A 15,271-nucleotide genomic window follows, 5' to 3' on the forward strand; every position below is an offset into this window, starting at 1 on the left:
ATTTTATCAATAAGTATGTCATTCTCAAGCCAAAAAAAGTTTTCTGATAAAATTTTCACTTCAAAATATTGGGTCAGTTTGTACTCCCTACGCACTATCAGTTTTGAAATCAATATATGCTTCTTAGGATGTAGATCGAAATGTGTCAACAGACCTTAAAATATGTTTTTACCTGCATACTTCATGAGCAATTAAACTTATAACATTACATGAGTAGATTTAGAAATCTAATCAGTTCGGAATTCAGATTCCTTATACTACGTTTCCATCGGGCACTAAACCGAGATTTAGCTAGATTTGTAACAAATCTCCTTGAAATCTCACAGATTTATAATATAAAAAATTTAATCTCCTCAAAATAAGATTTCAAATAAAACTCATTGAAATCTGCTTGGAAACATTAGTTTATCAAATCAAACAAACTTTTGTTTCGGAGAATAAATGTGAACCGACCCATTTAAACGCCAATTCTATCTGCCTCACCATAAGATTCAAATTGAAAACAATAAACAACTCAAAAACGAAAACGAAAGAAATCAAAAACGAAATAAAATGTAAGTATACAAAAATAATAAATACATAGGTGCAAGAATAAAATAAAACTAATTACGATTGGTTGTTATGACAACTTCAAATTAATCTCCTTTTCTTTGGTGGAAACACCTCACGATTTATTTTAAATCATTTGCCTTAAATCTCGGATTATTTTTTGGTGGAAACGTACTATTAATACATTTTTAATAAAGGATCAAGATTTCAAACTACTTGCTGGTGAACTAACTTCAAAAAAGTGAATGGAACAGAGAGTTCAATAAGATTGAAAGTTTAAGTAACTAACTGTCAGAAACTTGTGCAGTCATATTTTAGACAACAACGGTCTGTTTAAAAGTTGACTACAGTTCATTTCAACAATTATTAAATCTGAATAGACAGATACTTCCGTTTCCACTCGAAAAATGACATGTTTGTGTTTTTAGATACAATTTAATAAAATGAAAAAAAAAAAGAGAAGATTTTTTTGTAAATTACATCAATTTGGTCAGTCAGATGCTCTTAAACTTTAAATATGTTGTCGATTCTTAATGAAGATGTTTTTAACGAACTACATTTCTAAGTATCTACACAAAAAAAATCATAATTTACCCTATAGAATGTTTAAGGCTGCAAGAAAAAGTTCAACTACAATTAATTTCAAAACGATTATCAATCAAACTTTAACCATCTCTAAGCTAATTTAATTTTTAGTTTCACGTAAAACTTGCCACACCTCTTTAAAAATAGATCTATGGCAACCCCATGCTGGCTGTCACTTTTGTTGAAGTTCTACTATGGCATTTCGGCAAAAGAATAGACACACACACACATTACTGCGCAGTCTCTGTTTTACATCTTACGTCAGCGTTGCCACACTCGAGAAGTATAACACAAGTATTGGATTTCATCTTTATTCTAAAGTTATTTCTCTACGTATGTTTTCAATTTCGTCAAGTTTGTAATGTTTAAAATTGTTCTTAGATTTTCTTTGAATTAAAAGATCTAATAAAATAATTGCAATATTTTTCATATATTATCAAGATACTTCTTTTATATTCTAAAGCTACTTTATTAAATACACAAATTATATCGTTTTTAGACTACGATTTATTTTGTTAGCCCTTTGTGAATTCTTACGGCAACACTATTCATATCTCATACTTGTTCCGCAAAGTTGAAAAGATCAATACTATCGCAGTAGTCAAGTCGAAGGGGATTGAAAGAAAGAAAGAAAATAAAATAAAATTAATTTTGCTTTATTTTTATTGAATTGAATAATTTTCCATTCATTTAAGAATTTCTAGTGCGAGTGGTCAGATACTTTTTAAAGTTTATTCTATAATTCAATTGAATGTTCATCGTTTTTGATAACAGAACAGTAAACCGACTTGATAGTTTTTTTTATACACATATTTTTGCAACTAAGAATTTAGCTAAGTTTTATAGACAAAGAATCAAAATATCTTATTTTTTAAAATAATTTTGCGTGTAAAATCTCTAAATATATCTAATAAGAGTGTCTTCAATTAAACCAAATCAAAACCAGCCAAATAAAATAATCACACATCCAAGATGAGTGAGCGTGGAGCTGCTAGCCAAATAGAAAACGATGACGGCAGAAAAAACGAAATTCGTGTATGGTGTGATGGCTGCTATGATATGGTGCACTTTGGACATGCGAATTCTCTGCGACAAGCCAAAGCCCTTGGTGACAAACTGATTGTCGGCGTCCATACCGACGAGGAAATCACCCAACACAAGGGTCCTCCAGTCTTTACACAGGAGGAGCGCTACAAAATGGTCCGGGGAATTAAGTGGGTCGATGAGGTTATCGAAGGCGCGCCATATGTGACCACCTTGGAAACACTCGACGAGTACGATTGTGCTTTCTGTGTGCATGGTGATGACATTACTATGACAGCTGATGGCATTGACACTTATCATCTGGTGAAGGCAGCAAACCGATACCAAGAAGTCAAGCGTACTGCTGGCGTCTCGACGACGGATCTGGTTGGACGAATGCTTTTACTAACCAAGAATCATTTCCATCAAGGCACCAAGGAGTACTCGATTGAGAAGGAGGGCTCATCGAACATGGGCCAAGACTCGACAGCGAAGAGTCCATGGACCGGGTGTAGCCAGTTCCTGCCAACAACACAGAAAATCATCCAATTCAGTGATGGCAAATCGCCGAAGCCCAACGACAGAATTGTCTATGTTGCTGGTGCATTTGACCTGTTCCATGTGGGTCACTTGGACTTCCTGGAGAAAGCGAAGCAACACGGTGATTATATCATTGTTGGACTTCACACCGACCCAGTTGTGAACGAGTACAAAGGTAGCAACTATCCCATTATGAATCTGCATGAGCGCGTGCTTAGTGTGTTGGCATGCAAGTACGTCAATGAGGTGGTTATCGGAGCACCGTATTGTGTGACAGAGGATTTAATCGATCACTTCAGTGTCGATGTGGTGTGCCATGGTCAGACGCCAATCGCATTCGAGAATGGCATTATGGATCCGTACGCCATTCCAAAGACCAAGGGCATCTTTGTGCTTATCGATTCTGAAAACACCATGACGACAGAACGAATCGTAGAACGTATAATCTCCCATAGACTCGATTTTGAACGCCGCAACGAAAGGAAGGAAAAGAAGGAGATCGAAGCTTATGAGGCGCATCAGAAGTCAAAACTCACTCAAAAGGCCGGCTGATTACAATGCATTACACTCCAACAACAGCAACAAAAAAAATGTAACTGTCACATATTATGAATGTGATTAGAATCTGATTTTTTTATAAATCAATAAATCTATTTTTATTTAATATTAAACTATAATTAATTACCTATTAAATTTAATCTATAAGGATTATTATAATATACGAAGTCCAAATATTACCAAAAAATAAATTTTAATTGTGACCATGATATTTAATATGCCTACTTATGATATGTCCTGAAACTTATATTGTTATTCTATTTTCAAATGTGTTAAATTATAACTAGCGTTCATTTAAATGTATATTATGTGTAGTTATGTATCTTTTAAGTTATTTAAGCTCACTTTAAGATTCCACTACAATTTTATTTAGATTTTTATTTTCTTTAATTATACTTTTCTTTTGTAGATTCTATTTTTAATGTAAATATTTTATTGTTTCTTTTTTTGTATGATTGTTAGCATTTTATTAGAATAAACAATTTGTTGAAAATTCAGACCCAAACCGAAAAAAAATCAATTTGCTGTGTTTTCATTTTTCAAAGGGAGAAAAATAAACAAGATAACAAGTGAACTCAGACGTTTCCGGTAAGGTTTTTTTTGTTGATGTTATTGTGTTTTTTGCTTCAAATAAACAATAAATAGTTATTGTTAGTGATGGGGATGTATGGATGGCGATATGGATATCTGTTTTAATTAATTTTTATATAAGGAAAGATAAACACAACAATACAGTGGACCACATGAATGTTCTGCCAAGTTTTTTGTAAGGGAACTATGGGAAATAAAGTAGCAAATTGGGTAAAAGAATAAATCTTTTGATCTAAATTTGAAGGTTTAAAGCTGTATTTCAAAATTTACTACTCTTCAAACTATCCTAGAAAATTATTTTCTTTTTAATCAAAACTTGTGGTTAAAAAATGTGACGGGAAAGGCCAAATGTTTCTATGAAAAGTAAATTTTTGGGACGCAGCCGCAATAGTAAAGGTAAGAATTGATGACATGACAAGTTGAAATTTCTTGTGTATCAACAAATTCGTAAACATAAGATATAACCGTGTTAAATGCAAATGATTGAGTCAGAGTAGTACAAAATTGGTAAACAATGACGTACGAATAAAGGGTAGGAAGGTTAAACACATGATTTTTTTTACTAAACAACTGTTTTGTTTTAATTTATTTTAAATTGTGTTACTCAAAGTATATGAAATAAAAATTAATTTTATAACACATTATTTCTAAAAATTTCAGCAAACAAAATGTTAAAGTCAGTACGTAAATAATTATCACATTTATTTGAAGTCACGCTTTTTGGTTTACACTATGGTCTTATCGGATGTACCTACCTTATTTTTAAGTTTAAAATAAATTAGGAAGTTTTGATGATCAATAAATATGAAATCGTTTAAGCAATTATTTCTGTCCTACAAATAAATCAATACTTTTCAAGGTATTGATTTGTCATGAATTAGAACAAAGCCTCGTAGTTCTTAAATCATATCAAGTTTTAAAATAAACTTTCTTGCAAATTTATAGATGTTTTTAAAATTTAAACTCAATATTGATAAAAAAACTAAAACTCAATAACTAATCGAAAAAATGTAATTTGATTGCCAGGAGCAAACCCTTACCGATTAGTGATATATTTTTTTTTAAAGAAGAAGAAGGTTGCTTTCTTACAAACGTGAATAAATGTTTTTTTTTTTTTAAATTAAAAAACAAAACAACTTTACACTTAGTCATAATAATACAAAATTTTATATAAATTTAGTGAAAAAATTAAATATTTATATTTTTTTTTAATGTGGAATTTAACCAAAATGAGAAGAGAAGAAGACGTGATTTGTGGAGTTTCAATTTGGACGAGTAGTATTTTGGAAGCGTGCCTGTTCGGTAAAGAAATAATACTTAGAAAAGAAATATTAATGTCGTTTAATTTTATTCTAATATTGTTCTAAGATAAAAACAAAAATAGCTATCCTTCCTTTTCTATCTAAGGTTTTTGAAAACATAATAAGCAACCAGATAAAAAGTTATATTACAAAAACACCTCCTTCACCCTCTGCAATCTGGTGTCTGATGATATAAGGCAGGCATTAGACAAAAATTATATAACTGTGATAACCTTACTTGACTTCTCAAAAGCATTTGATTGCGTTAACTCTAATATTCTCCGTGATAAACTGACGACCTATTTTAATTTCAGTGACACAACAAAAAATCTTATTTATTCCTACTTGACCAATCGTATGCAAGCTTTATCGTGCAATGGTAAGCTGTCTTCGTTTCTTCCTGTTAGTTCTGGTGTTCCTCAAGGATCTATCCTTGGGCCTTTACTGTTCTCTATGTTCATTAATGATTTGTCATCTGTTTTATCTTACTGACGGTTTCATATCTACGCGGATGATGGGCAGTTATACATTAGTTTTCCCATTGGGATGGTTGAAGATGCTATATCTAGCATGAACATTGATTTAAGCTCAATATATGACTGGTCTAACCACAATGGACTTAAACTTAATCCAGAGAAAACGAAAGCTATCCCCATATCCAAAAATAATTCTCACCTTCAAAACCTTCCTCGCCTCCTTTTAAATACATGCGAAATTGAATATGTCACCAATGTAAAAAACTTAGGTATAATCTTCAACAATAAACTAACATGGGACACTCATATTGATTCTATAATTGCCAAGATATATGGGTCACTTAGAGGACTATCTGCAACTAAAACAATACTCTCTACTCAAGTCAAATTGAAGCTTGCAAGATCGTACTACCCATATTATCATATGGGAGTGAGTTGTTCGCAGATCCTGATTTTCATTCACTTCAAAAGTTAAAGGTTGCTTTCAATGCTATTGCCCGGTACGTTTTCAACCTTCGAAGGTTTGATCACATTTCGCTTCAGGCTCGTCAACTTTTGGGTTGCAAACTAGAAGCTTTCTTTATGTATCGGTGTTGTATGTTTCTCTTTAAATTAATTGTCAATAACTATCTATTTTCCAAACTTAATTTCTGTTCTTCAAATCGTTCCATACTATTGCGCTCCTTAAGGTATACCTGTTTGACATTGACATCACGCAGACAATATTTCGTTTATGCTGTCAGACTGTGGAATAATGTTCCCAGTTAATGAGGTCTGGAATCGAAAACAAAAAGTTTAATAAACTTATCTTTGAATATTTCTCTAACATGAACTGATATGACTTTTTTATTATTTATTATTTATCTTCTTTTTTTGCGACTTTGCTTTAAATTTTAATAAATTCATTTAAAAACTTTATTAAGCTTAAATTTACTTTTGTAAAATTAACTAGTAATATTTTGTTATAATTGTTATTTGATATAATACATTCTTGAATATCCTTGTTAATCTTTTGTAATACATCCTGTACTATTTATAAGTTATTCTTAATGTACAACTGTTTTCTTATTAATAAATCAATCAAAATAAAATTCTCAAACAAATGGATTTCTTAAAAAATCTATTGGGTCTTTTTAATTTTTTTTTTAAAACAGAATTTATCATTTTTTAGAATAATTGATTAAACTGTTTTACATGACTCATGGATTTCGATTTAAAATTTATTTAACTATCAAAATTCAACTAAAAACCGTGTTTTTAAGGCTAAGTTCAAACACAGGATTATCCCTTAACAAAAATTCTCATTATTTATGAGATGATTAATGGGTCTTCATTTTATCTGAAGTTTTGAAAAACCTTGAATGTTAATCTTTTATGGTTTTGAATAATTTGTTTTTTATTTGATTTTAAGTGCTGATTCCGAATTCAAAATCCGATTTTAGCTTTATAAATGGTCAAACTTAGAAATACATGTTTTCAAGATTGGTTTTTGATTTCTCAACAAAAAAAAACATACATTTTTTTATTTGAAAATCCTTGGAGAGGGTTTTTTTTTTAAAACTAAATTTGTGTTGTAACGTTTTTTCAATTTCAGTTTAAAAATATCTATGGTATGAAGTCATTTAGAATTTATTTATAAACGTTTTACATTTTAAATTCGCCATTTACCACATTTTTAAAGCATCGAAAGTGAAAATAAAAACAATGACACTTTTAAATTTAAAAAAAAATGCGAAATTAAAAAAAAAAAAAATTGGTTTCAAGAAAGTATGAGGCGAATCGGGTCAAAACATTAATTTCCAAATTTGAGTCAATCTACCCAATGTTTTGATCTTCAGAGGCTTGGACAGACAAACAGATGGACGGAATCAGGGACCCATTTTTTCGACTTCTCTACCATCGTAATGTCATGTTTGATTATAATTTCGAATTCAAAATTGTTTAGGAATTCAAAATTTGACATTTAATTCCTACATGTCGCAAGTAAAAATATATTTTATTAAAAATTTTATAAAAAGTGAAAAGTCACTACTATAATTTTAACAGCAAGTGTAAATACAATCTTTTTTCAAAATGTTGGAGTTGTAAAGAAAATAAGAGTTTTTCATCACGCATAATGCTAAAATTAATGTAAAAAAACTCTCATTTCATTATAAAGAAACAAGCATAAAGCCATTAGTAAATTTGCTAAATATGAGTTCTTTACAGGATTAATTAGAATAACAATTTTCGACCTCGACGAAGTGAAGATAGCTATATCTAAACTGATTTTTAACAAAGCTGCTGGAGCTGACGGCATCGCTGCCGAACTATTTAAAGCAGCAGGCGATGATTTGGTGGGAAGCATGCACCAACTCATCTGCAAAATATGGTCGGAAGAAAGCATGCCCGATGAGTGGAATCTCAGCATAGTGTGCCCGATACATAAGAAAGGAGACCCTCTATACTGCACCAACTACAGAGGCATCAATCTCCTTAACATTGCGGATAAGATCCTCTCTGCCTCTGCCTCTGTATTATGTGAACGTCTGAAGCCATTCGTCAACAACCTGATTGGTCCTTATCAGTGTGGCTTCAGACCAGGAAAGTTCCCTATCGACCAAATATTCACACTACGGCAGATCTTGGAAAAAAACTTCAAATCGGTTCCCACCATCTCTTTATCGATTTTAAAGCCGCGTATGAGAAGAGCTCTACAGAGCAATGTCTAGTCTGCTCTAACAAGGTCGGAAAATATCTCACCGATGGATTTGATGTCAAAAAAGGTTTTAGACAAGTCGATGCACTGTCATGCGAGTTCTTCAATATTGTTGTGAAAAGAATTGTGCAAAACTCAACCGTCAACACTAGAGGCACAATCTTCCTACTACTCGGATACGCAGATGATATTGGCATAGTGATGTCAGTGGAGCGTTTTTGATCATTGTGACGGAAGGGAAGAAGATGGGTTTAGTGGTCAATGAGGGCAAGACCAGGTATATGCTGTCATCAAAAAAGGACATTATAACTATAACTTTGAGGTAGTTGAGTACTCTATCTACCTATAAACCGCTATAAACGCAGACAACGACAGCAGTGCTGACATCAAACGAAGAATAACTCTTGGAAATCGCTGCTTTTTTGGACGTAGAAGGCAATTGAGTAGTAATAATAATACAATCGTCATCCCGGTTCTCATAAATGGCGCTGATGCCTGGGCCCTATCTACGAAAGATCAGAACGTCTTAGGATGCTTCGAGAGAAAAATTCTTCGGGTGATTTTTGGTCCCTTAATCATAGATATAGAATGGAGGAGAAGATACAACGAGGAACTGTACGGGTTGTACAGCGACACTGACATATTTAACAGAATTAAAGTAAATGGCTTAGATGGCTAGGTCATGTAGAGCGAATGGACATCAACGCTCCAACAGGAAAGGTCGAATCCAATCGCGAAAGACGGTGCAGTAGAGGAAACTGCAACTCAGGTCGCGGACACGGGTGGGTGAAGACCTCAACTAACTTGGGGTTCGAAACTGGATTTTAAGAGCACTTCTTGAAAGTTTTTATTTCTTATATAAACAAAGGCAGACGGCATAGTTGCCATGTCTATATTCTTAAAGAAAACAATTTGTTTATAAATTATATCTTAAAATAAAGAAACTATCTATCTATAAACAAATACAAATTGGATGAACGAAAATAATTTAAAGTCAATATCTTTTATTGTTCACGGGATATCGAGAACCGAACATCAATTTTTATAAAATTTGCCTCCTTTTTTTAGATTTTATTTTTATCTTCCAATGGGAATTGAAAATTTTGGCATTTCTCGAAGATTCAAGGTCCCTAGAATCGAAATAAAAGATGTTTAAAAAGATGTCTGTGCGTGCGTGTGTACCTACGTTCGTACGTCCGTACGTTCGAGACGTTTTTTTCGCCGTCTATAGCTCAAGAATTAAAAGAGATATCGACTTCAAATAAATTTTGTTATACAGATATAAAGGTAGAAAGGACTCTCAAGAAAATTGCGTGAGTGTTTTTTTTTACGATAAAAAAATTGTTTAACCCTAAATATCTGATGAACCAAAAAACGCTAGAGTCTTGAGTTAAAATTTATATAATATATTGTAACGTGATACAAAACAGATATATTATTTGAAATAAGTCCAATTAACGCATTTTTTTATAGATCAAAAAATCCGAAAAAAATTTGTCGCCTCGAAAATTTTACGAATACAAAATGATTTTATCTCCAAAACAATTTTATGCAAATATAAAAATAATAATTTTAACATCTGGTAAGATTTTGGGAAAAATCAAATAAACAATTTTTTCTTGCAAAATATAAAAGCTTAAAAGAAAATTTAACAAAAGTTGGTAAAAATTGATACTCGACTCAAATAACTTTTCAAATATTTGAGATTATAACTTCCAACTTATTTTATATTATAAGAAATATTATTTTCAAAAGTCAGTAAAATTTTGAAAAAAATCGAATTGACATTTTTTTTTTTACAAAATATAAAAACTTAAAAGAAAATTTAACAAAAGTTGGTAAAAATTGATACTCGACTCAAATATCTTTTCAAAACTTTAAGATTATCTTATAAGAAATATTGTTTTCAACACTTCGAAAAATCTTGAGAAAAATCAAATTGACAATTTTTTTTCAAAAAATAAAAACCTAAACAAAAAAAATTAATACAATTTGGTAAAAATTGATTTTCGACTCAAATATCTTTTCAAAACATTGAGATATTAACTTTAGACTACTTGTATCTTTTAAAAAATATTGTTGTCAATATTTAGTAAAATTTTGATATCATAGAAAATATTATTTTCGATATTCAGTATTTTTTTTTTTGCAAAAGTCCAACAGTTCGGTTTTTTAGAAAAAAAATAAAATTTACAAGTAATAGTACTCAAATTTGGTAAAAATTGATGGTCGGTTTTCGATATCTCTCAAATTAATTTCATTTATCCAATTTGTAAAAATTTAAGAAATGCTACTAAAATTGGTAAAATTTGTTTTCAACTTAAAATCTCTTTAACAAAACTAGATTTTCCAGCTAAACTATTTCTTTGTATGAAAAATATTGTTGGTTTTTTTAAAACTTTTTAACCCAACACGAAAACCTACAAACTTTTAAGCAAGACAAATCGACAGACGGGATGGGAAGTTATCAGTGTGGGTCGCATCCCAGCCTCTTTATTTTTATAAAAACGGACTTTTGGATTTTTATAAAAATTACTTAGTCGAAAATCAAGTTTAATTAACTTTTAGTAATGTTTTTATTTTTTTTACGAAAACTATCTGTTTGATTGACGTCAAAAACGCTGTTATTCGATGCATACAATTATTTTGAAGCTAAAATAATTTTGTTTTCGTTAAATCTTTAAGGTGATACTTATTATTGGACCTTGCAACGTCAAAAAATGACAAAATTGTCAATCGACATACAATAATCGATAACAATAATCGGTTTTCGGTATGATTTAAATGCAACTGCATGTGCTTGAAAACATTTAAAATGCAGTAAGTAGATTTAACTGACAAATATTCTTTAACTGTAATACATTCTGATGATAAATATTTTCATAATGATTTTTGAATGTTATATTATTAAAAAACATCCCATTGGAAGTTATTGTAATTGGTCCAATTTGTCAAATTGAAAATTTTATAAATAAAAAAAAAATTAAAAAAAATATTTGTCACTTCGAATGTTTTACGAACACAAAATTAAATTATCTTCAAAATAAATATAAACATCAAGGAATAACCTGTTTGACATCTTGATTTTGAGAAAATCGTATTGATAGTTTTTTTTTTTCAAAAAATGAAAAAACGTTACTAAATAAAAGTTGGTAAAAGTTTGCTTTCGACTCAAATATCTTTTCATAAACTAAAAATATTGGCTTCAAACTAATTTATTTCATAAAAAATATTGTGCTCAACATTCAGTGTTTTCTTTATAAAAATCCAACAGTTAGTTTTTTTTCTTAAAAAAATTAAAATCAACACAAAACTGTACGCAAAATTGGGGAAAAATGATGTTCGGATCTCGATATCTCGTGAATAATAAAAGATTTTAACTTCAAATTAATTTCATTTATCCAATTTGTATTTGTATTAACGAAATATGATGCTACTAAAATTTGTAAAAATCTCGACAAAGATTTTGAAATTTTTGTTGGTAATTTTTAAATTTTTTAAATAATTCAACTGACAACTTTTTAAACAAAACTCAAAATCCTTTAAAGCAAGGCAAACGACAAACGGGTTGGGAAGTTATCAGTGTGGGTCTCATCTCAGCCTCTTTTTCATTTTTCAAATGAAACAATTAGTTTCCATTTCTTATATTCCAATTTTCCGCATTTATAGTTCCTGGAACTATTTATGCACTCTCAAATATTCATAATGATTATAATGTATACACATTTTCAAAACATTAGAGTTCAAAAATGAACTAATACCTTTCTACTAAATAATAATTTCTCAGAATAATAATTCCACAATTATTGGAATGAAATATTTTCTGTTAAACGGAAAAGCAAACAAGAAGCAAATAGAATTGATTTATCTATTGAAGTGGACTTCTGATACTATATTTAGTTTCTAGGTATCCTAGATAGCTAAAGATGAATCTTAATCAAAGAGTTTTATATCCCTCCATTATACAATCACTCAATTCATAAATAATCTGATATGGTAGTCAGTCATCTGTAAAATACAGCATTGAAAATCTTTCGAAGCATTTTGTCTATATATTAAACCCTTTTTTTTTTAAATATTATATTCATTTTTTGGTTAAGATGAAACCTCTTTTTACATAAAGCTTAACATATTTTTAAAAATCCCTTCTCTCGCCAGTCTTAAGCTAAATCTCAGATAGACAAAAGAAAAACTTGTAAGCAAGTTGTGAACCTAATCGTAGCTTAAAGTAAAACGAGTACGAATTCTTTCAATCGAAAAAACCTTTTTTCAAGACTAAAAACAAAACGAAAAAATTTAAACCGGTAGTCCAGGTATTTATATTATTTTTGTATAGGTACTTTACTTATGGTAGGATGGGAAACCCCAAAACAGAAATTCATTTCCCTTTTTCGAAGCTAATCCTTCCACTCAAAGACGCAAGGTTTGGAAATTCGAAATGGATGGAAAATATTGAGAATGAGGAAGGCTCTTTTAGCGCTGTCATTCAACATCATCATTATCATCATTTCCATCTAATTTCGCCCCGAAATCAAGTGAAATGTAAATGAGTTGTGCTATGCCATTTCGAATGCATTGATGTAGAAAAGCCTATCCGCCACTTGTTTCGCCATCATCATAATTTTATTCTCCATCACCAATTCTAAAGTCATCATTCATCATAAAAGAAACAGACACAATGTGGGCCTGGTGGGCGATGGATGGTTGGATGTTGTCGACGTTTTAAAAAAGGATATAATAAGCATTTGAGTCCGATGACGAGAAAGGTAAAAAATGTGCAATCAAAGTCAAAAGGATATTTAATTAAGCGTACGAAATAATTTGAAAAAGGGACTTTCCGGTTACATTAATATAAAATTGAACATCCTAGCACGAAGAGCGAAGGATTTTTGTTTTTGTTTGTTTAATTTCCCATCAATCTGTCCATTATCCCGACTTTTGTTAAAGGTAGTAAAACATACACAGACAACTTGCTTAGACAAATTGTTCACGAAAAGAAATTCCATTACTATTGTAATCTCCTTGGAAGGAACTTGAAGACAAAACTAGGTTACAGTTTTTCAACAGAAAGAAAAGGACAGATAAGCTGCTAAAACCCTTCGGACACATTGCAGTTGGAAAGTTTCTCCTTAATACCATTGTCCACTAACCGCAGCAGGACTTAAATTGTTTCAACACTTTTGGAAATACGTAGTTTCCACAGCACTAGGGCAGTGCCAGTGCAGCGCAGCAAAACTATATATGGCACCTATAATAGTAAAAGTAAACACAAAAAATGGTGTTCAACTGACCGTTTTCGTTTTCGAATTAGTGCGAGTGTCACATAATCTTGTACCTATGTAGGAAGCTTTGCTACAATGTCGTCCTAGTTTTGTCCCTAAAAAGAGAATTCTACTTTAACGTCGTGGTAGGTGTTAGGCAATGTACCTGCTACCTGGCTTTAAGCGTGTGTTAATTTAAAAGGTCTGTTCAAGAAGTTAGCAGTTGTTGTTGTGGACAAATAAAACTACGACAAACGACGACGGACAGTAGTAGAGTCTGTGCATTAGACGATGCACTCGAACTTTTCTAATTTCCGTTTCATGGAAAACTTTTTTCTGTTTGGAAGAAAAGTAAAACATTAAAGTGAGAAAAACTTTAAGTAGGCTTGAAGGGTTTTTGGGAAGGATTTGCTGTGATTAAAGTTGAAATGTGTTGTTTTAGCTGTCTTTTAATTGTGTGTTTTGCTTGGAAAATAATTAAAAAAAAAAGACTGGGGTGACTCACACTTCCCATTTGTGGTTGTCTGTCGATATTTCTAAAAGTTCTACAAAAAAAAAAACAATATTTTGTGCAAGATAAAAAAAGTTTGACAAAATCTTTCAATGTTCTCAAGAAACTTGAGTCGAATCCCTATGTTATCAGTTTTAAATTAATGTGTCTTATACTCGTAAAACAAGATGTCAAATGAGTTTTTCTAAAATATTAAACGAAATTTAACAACAATAGTTTTCATATTATGAAAAATTAAGTTTGATTTCAATATCTACATATTTTTGTTCCCGAAACATTTTGGTCGATACCAAATTTTTAGTTGCATTTTTGAAAGGATGAACAGAAAAGGGCCAAGATGGCTTCCCTGGGGAACACCAGATTGTGCAACAAAAGGTTTAGAATGAATATTTCAAAATTTTATCTCATAGGATCTGTTTTCAAGGTATGATTTGATCCAATCTAAGAAAAATGGTGGAAGACAAAGAGCTGTCAGTTTAAATAAAATAATTCTGTGGCTAAATTGGTCAAAAGCTTTAGAGAAGTCTGTGCATACACAGTCAACTTCATAACCTTGTTCTAAAGTGTTTGAACATATGTTTGAGAATGTGAGGTGATTCGTTGATCTTTTTCTCACAAGACCATGTTGCCGTTTGCAAATGAGATTTTTACTAAAAAATGCTACCCTTACTTACTTAAGGTGGCGCTACAGTCCGGTGCGGACCTGGGCCTCAACCAACATGCGTCTCCAGCCAGCTGGGTCAATAGCTAGCTGTCTCCAATTTCGCATGCCAAGTTGGTTGAGGTCCTCTCCCACCTGGCCACCTGATTCGCGGTCTACCTCTACTACGCCGGCCGTCCCTGTGGATTGGATTCGAAGACCTTCCGGGCTGGAGCGTTGATGTCCATCCGCTCTGCATGACCTATAGCCATCTATGCCGTTGGACTTTAATTCTGCTAACTAGGTCAGTGTCACTGTACAGCCCGTACAGTTCGTCGTTATATCTTCTAATCCATTCTCCATCTATGGGTACGGGACCAAAAATCACCCGAAGAATTTTTCTCGCGAAGCATCCTAAGAAGTTCTCATCTTTCGTATATAGGGTTCAGGCCTCAGCGCCATAAATGAGGACCGGAATGATGAGTGTCTTATAGATAGTGATTTTAGATGCTCGAGAGAGGACTTTACGTCTCAATTG

General features: G+C 31.6%; 1 protein-coding gene across 1 annotated transcript; it reads left to right on the forward strand.

Moving 5' to 3' along the window:
- Positions 1-1,722: 1,722 nt before the first annotated feature.
- LOC129940514 (ethanolamine-phosphate cytidylyltransferase) lies at positions 1,723-3,775 on the forward strand. The gene has a single exon (XM_056048880.1). It carries the CDS (start codon positions 2,107-2,109, stop codon positions 3,247-3,249), a length of 1,143 nt encoding a protein of 380 aa, XP_055904855.1. The 5' UTR covers positions 1,723-2,106; the 3' UTR covers positions 3,250-3,775.
- Positions 3,776-15,271: the final 11,496 nt, after the last annotated feature.

Source organism: Eupeodes corollae, chromosome 1 (assembly GCF_945859685.1).
Source record: "Eupeodes corollae chromosome 1, idEupCoro1.1, whole genome shotgun sequence".
NCBI lineage: Eukaryota > Metazoa > Arthropoda > Insecta > Diptera > Syrphidae > Eupeodes > Eupeodes corollae.